The 6,358-nt window shown below is 41.3% G+C and overlaps 1 protein-coding gene across 1 annotated transcript; it reads right to left on the bottom strand.

Annotated features, from left to right (window-relative positions):
- Positions 1-210: 210 nt before the first annotated feature.
- On the bottom strand, positions 211-1,412 carry LOC110913666 (pollen-specific leucine-rich repeat extensin-like protein 3). Its single transcript, XM_022158490.1, has 2 exons — positions 488-1,412; positions 211-395 (listed from the first exon to the last, which is right to left on the bottom strand). The coding sequence occupies exons 1-2, from the start codon at positions 1,410-1,412 to the stop codon at positions 211-213; spliced, it is 1,110 nt and encodes a 369-aa protein (XP_022014182.1).
- Positions 1,413-6,358: the final 4,946 nt, after the last annotated feature.

Consider the following 6,358-nt stretch of genomic DNA (forward strand, 5'->3'; position numbering starts at 1 on the left):
GTGATAAAATACACAATTAAAAACCAAAGTTAAAACTTCATTAAACTGAAAACAAGTACAACTACCCTAAACGGGACTTAGAAAAAGATAAACTACCCGCGCAGGGGCATACAGAAAGGAAAATAAGTCCACGCAGGGACTTGATAAGAAATTAAACAAATGTCCACGCAGGGACACGATTACAACAACCAAGAAAAACAAAACAATCCTCTACTTCTTCTTCACTTTGATAAGGTTCGCAAGGCCTTTCATGAAGCTAGTACGCCTTTCCTTGTTCTTCCTAGCCTTGTTCTCAACCTTATCTAGCCTCTCCAGAATTTCCTGGGTTTGTTGTTGTTGCTGAAGCTGCTGGGGAGGAGGCGGCGGGTACTGGTAACCCTGACCCGGGTATCCAGCTGGATGCATAGAAGGGTAAGTAGAAGGATAGAGGTGGTGATACTGCGCAGCCGTAAGGTACGGGTCTTGAGATACATAGTCCGAGGGGTACCCGATGGGTTCTCATAAGGATTGTACCCGAAAGGACCTGGGTACGTCGGGATTGGGTTATCAAAACCCATAGGCGGCTCAGGTGGTGCATAAGAAGCTTGCGGAGGATTAGCCTCCGGTGCCGCGTTTGAGGGCCCACCCATCTGGGGGTCCTCTGGAATAGGGGGATAGGAACTCGAACCATGAGGAGAACTGAAACGGGGTCCTCCTCTTACGGACATGCATGCGTTCCTCCTTCGCCTCGGAGGCTCGGGAGGTGGCTGCGGTGGCTGCTGTGGTGGCTCCTCTACTAGGAGTGGTGGTGGTGAGACAGCTTGAAGTTGAGGATCTTCCAAAGGTGGTTGGGCTGGAGAGCTATGGTAAGATGGGGTAAAGAACCAGTCATATGTAGCCATTTTCTCCTGGAACGAGTCGGGCCCATGGTATGGGGATCCCTGAAACGGAGACCCACTAGATATGCTGATAGGGTGGCCCGGGGTTCCTGTTTGCATTTCCGGGTCGGGGTCATCATCCATTTCCATCTCCTGAGAGAAATGGTCCTCAGGGCCCAATGGGTTATAGCCAAGAAAATCATTAACATAATCGGCTGGGTTGAACTGTCCCGAGGAATAGAGGGAATCAGAGTGATGAAACGAGTGAGATTGCAAAGAGTTATGCGACGGGTAAGACTCGTGCGAATGGTGAGATTGTTGGGAGTGGTGAGAGTGTTCGGGCTCATCAGGAATAAGTGGCCCAAAGGACGGGTGGAAAGAAGGCGATGAGCTTAGCGAGACTGAGTGTCTTGCCGGCTCAAAAGGTTGACCCCACATGTCGTGAGAGTCGGAGGTGGAAAAGGACGCCGATGGAGTGCGTCTGTGTGATGGTCCAGCTGATGACGGTCCTCCACGCATGGAACCCTTGCCTCGTCCTCTTACTCTTGGAGGCATGATGGAGAATTTCCTGTTGAAACAAGAAAACAAAAATAAAACAAAACATAATAACAGCAAAGGAAAAGTAAAGATGCATCCTAGGTCATTTGCCTAGACTCGAGAGTCTAAGGAATGTGCTTATTGTGTCATTGAGATTAAACACAAAAGGTTAGTGTTTAATTCACTCAATGTTGGCTCTGATACCAACCTGTCACACCCCAATATTCCACGTGTTACCGGTGGGCCCGGCGGGGAGTATCGTGACGTAGTTGATATCATCATTGTCGACACACACAATAATATACCACAGCGGAAGGCTGGGTAAATAAACTATTACAAACCATACTGTCTGTCGATGTTCGAGTACATGAATAATACAGACTGGAATGTAATAAGATCCACAGGCGGATCATAAAGTACAAGGAAACATAAACTACAGACTCAGGGTATCTATGGGATTTGCAAGATCCTCTATAACACCCTATAGCTCCAGCCTATTTCGAGAAGTACCAGTCAATTCAATCTTTAGGAAAATACGTCAGTATACACTGGTAAATACAATTTAACTGACTCATTTTGAAAACATTTAAGAAAATTGATTTAGATGCACATGGCACAAATCCTTTATAACTTGGGACAATCTTTATTAAGATCTTGTATACAGCTTTACATATTTGTCATACAAGTGGGGCCGGTTTGGAAGCCGGACATGATTAACTGACTCACCACTTATAGAACCCACAAAGGAGTTATCCCCAACTTATGGGTAATTTAATATTTAGCATTTGCATCTGTCAGGTGTATGCCTGCACCCCGTGCATAGGTCGTGGCCATTAATAATTTAAATGAGCCGAGGATATCCAGGACACGGTCGTTAACCCCTAAATGTTTATGTTATCAAATAATACAGATTAAAACGGGTTATGCGGATTTATTAAATCACAATCCGACAAAATAATCCCATACCCGACCAAGCGGTATTAATATACCGTATCCCAAGCCCGTATAGGGAAAATAAGTTAAAAGTATTTACCTGGTGGTAGCAGTAAATTCCTAAGGTTCTTGAAAGGCACTTTTTACCGGAAGCTATAAATCTGTATGGAAGGTTTAATTAGCCTATTAGGATGCTAACAGGTCTTTAATTAAGTCAAAGACTTAGACCGGCTAGCTAGAAGGAAACCTTATGGACTTAACGGTAGATTAAGCGGAGACCTGGTTAGAACGTGATTTAGACCCGACAAGCTTGGATACTTGTATAATATGGGTAAACTAAACACATTCTGGAAAATGAGAATTTAATGACAAGGTTAAGCCCGTTTCGGCTATTTTACGTAAACTAGTCATGTAAAGCGGTCCGAACGCGTAAATGCGTAACGGTTAACCAAATAAATTAAATACAGGTCTTAATCATTATTATGCTCAAAATATGTTAATATATCAGTAGTATATCAACATTTATGCCCAAAAAGCAATTTAAACCAAAATAAGTCACATAAGGGTATTTTGGTAATTTTAATGCTCATAAAAGAGTTTACTTATAAAACTGAGTTCCATGTCTGACTAGATTAGTAAAAGCATGTATTTTAATGAGTTAGATCAGTAGGATACTTAATATATGAAAAATATATCTTTTATTACTAATTATGCACCGTAGGGGCATTTTGGTAATTTTACATAGGCTTATAAAGGTTAAAACAGGTTTCTGAGTTTAAAAACTTTAGCTTACTGTAATATTATGTAAATAAGCTTAAAACATCAGTAGGTTATGAGTTTTATATGACAAATATAGTTTTGACCCATACTAGGTGCTAAAAACGCTTAAAAATGCGATTTAAAGGGCTATTATGGTAAAAATAGGAAATCTGAGATTTTGGTCAGTTTATAAAGTTCAAAATATTATATTTATCATATAGAATCAGTATCAAAAAGTTTGGATTGAAAATGTTATGTAAAACTCATTTTATGGATGAAAAGGGTAAAACCGGTAGTTACCGAAATTAGGCTATAATCCTATGTTATGTTCAGCCTAAAAATAATTAAAAATCTTCAAAAATCCCAAAATATCATTTAACATCAGTAGGTAAAGAGTTTGGTGTCAAAAATCGGGTTTAGATAAGCTTCATGCTAATTACGCCTTTTAATTACTAAAAATTTCTTAATTACGCTATTGAGCATAACTCCCATTCTAGACGTCAAACTGATGTCAAATTTTCGGGACATGTCTAAATATCATTAGAAAAGGTTTTAGTTCATTTACATTGCTAAAAATCTTGGTTTGATGTAAAAAGGGCGTTTTAGGCATTAATGAGCATAATTACGATCAAGAGCATATCTTACAAACGATTAGGCACCATGCAATATAACTTCAGAGGGTTATACTACAATGTAATATGGTTCTAATGGAAGCTTAAAACATGGGAGAATTAAGATTGAACGGGTCATAACTGAAAGTCAAAGCAAAAGTCAAGCTTTTGCGACTTTCGGTTATAATCTGCCCTTAGACTATTAATTGTCGGATTAGGACTGATGAAACATGTTTAGATAGTCATTACCAAGTCATTAGAATGTTAAAATGTAATTTAGAACCTCTGGTTTATTAATTAAAATCATTTTTGTTATTTCTGTCCAGTTTTACTTTTTGTCAAACTACTTTGACCCGACATTCAATCAGTCAAACGAGATAATTAGGAGACACCCTTTCAGGGGTTAATCACCTATACTAATGTGGTTTCATAACCACTTTCAATTTGATCAGTGGTTAAGCCACATGTAATTAAAATGAAAGTCAAACTGATTATACACTAAGTTTGACTTTTGAGTAATTAGACTAAATTAAACAACTAAATAAGTAATTAGAAGCTTACTAATGGTCCTAGCAATTTTTTCTACGCTTCAAAATCTTCTCCAAGTCCTTAGCAAGCTCCAGAGATAAGTAGAATAGCAATTGTTGAAAATGTGTGTCAAGAACACATGAACTAGCTTTCTTATATAGTGAATGAAATGATCAAGGATCACTTCCAGGTGTTATTTGGGGCTCTGAGATCGATCCAGGTGTCCAAGCTACTGAAATAAACGGACTTACAGCTCCCTAGGTCGTTACATACTAGGTTAAGGCGGTGGAACAGGCCAAACCCACACCTGCAGGTGTTTTTCTGATCTGGGCATGCTGAGGCGGGCCGCGTAAGAATTAAGGGTGTCTTACGCGGGCCGCGTGGACCTGTTAAACCGGGAAAACAAGTTTAAAAGCTGGCAGCTTCTGTCCCTGCTCGTTTAAACCCCTTTTTAACTCCATTTTTGGCAATCAAGGCCCTTGTAGTTAATTTCTTGGGGCCCAAGAATGTACAAACAAACTTCGTTAGGCTCCGGTTCGTTAAATGCCTCTAAGAAAGCAAGTTTTAACAAGTTGACACTTTTAACCCAAAGTTTAGAAAACATGCTTAACGATCTCGGAATCACGTGAAATTTTTACCACATATTCTCAGGAGTATATTTGAATATTACGAAGCCTCGGTTTCGTCAAAAGGCCACTCAGAGGTCAGAATTGACATATTGACACTTTTAACCCTTGTAATTTAAAATCTTCCGATTATTTTCACAAATGACTTCGTATACCCAATCGATCACCCATTTAAGAATATTTTCTTCACGTGTGGTCATTCAGAGGCCCAAGATTGGCATGTTGACACTTTTAGTCCTTTCGTTTGTATATTTTCACTCGTTGTTAATTTTAGTCCCTTAAACTCAATCTTTCGCATAACCGGAGTTTAGGACACGTGTCTATGTATAATTGGACACGTTTTTACGTGGTGTTACATGCCATTTGATTTGATGTGTGATGCGAGTGACTTCGCAGTCGGGGCTGTCTTGGGTCAAAGGAAAGATAAACACTTTCATCCGATTTACTATGCGAGTAAGACCTTGAATGATGCTCAGGAGCACTACACCACGACAGAGAAAGAGCTCCTAGCTGTGGTCTTTGGCTTCGATAAGTTTCGGTCATATCTTGTCCTTTCCAAGACCATTGTGTACACGGATCATGCAGCACTTCGGTATCTTTTTAGCAAGCAGGATGCTAAACCGAGACTGATACGTTGGATTTTGTTGCTGCAAGAGTTTGATATTGAAATCCATGATAAAAAAGGGACTGAGAATTTGGCAGCCGATCATTTGTCTCGACTTGAGCATTCCGAGGGAAAGGAAACTCGTGGGCCTAACATCAATGACAATTTCCCCCATGAGTTTCTCATGAGGATCGAGACTAGTGATGATTCCCCATGGTTTGCTGACTTTGCAAACTACTTAGCTAGTGGCATCCTGATCAAGGGGACGACCCATCAGCAGAAGCGAAAGTTCTTTGCGGATGTCAAGCATTACTTCTGGGATGACCCTTACTTATTTAGGGTAGGAGCGGATCGGATGATCCGGCGATGCGTGTATGGTGACGAGGCGAGGGATATTTTACGCTACTGTCACGAAGGACCCACGGGAGGCCACCACGGAGCGAACAACACGGCGAGGAAAGTGTTTGACGCTGGATTCTTTTGGCCGACTATTTTCCGTGATGCCCATGAGTGGGTGAGGTCCTGTGATGCTTGCCAGAGGGCGAGCAACATTTCCGCACGCCATGAGATGCCACAAAACGGCATCTAAGTTTGTGAGGTTTTTGACGTGTGGGGGCTAGACTTCATGGGCCCCTTTCCGACCTCTTTTGGCAACCGCTACATCCTAGTCGCTGTTGATTACGTTTCAAAGTGGGCTGAAGCACAGGCTTTGCCCACTAACGATGCGAGGGTAGTGGTGAGGTTTTTGAAAAAGTTGTTTGCTCGCTTTGGTGCCCCGAAGGCATTGATTAGTGACCGTGGGACGCATTTATGTAATGCTCAGCTTGAGAAAGCATTTTCCCGATATGGTGTGCAACATCGATTCTCTACACCATATCATCCGCAGACGAGCGGACAGGTCGA

The sequence above is a fragment of the Helianthus annuus genome, chromosome 15 (genome assembly GCF_002127325.2).
Source record: "Helianthus annuus cultivar XRQ/B chromosome 15, HanXRQr2.0-SUNRISE, whole genome shotgun sequence".
NCBI lineage: Eukaryota > Viridiplantae > Streptophyta > Magnoliopsida > Asterales > Asteraceae > Helianthus > Helianthus annuus.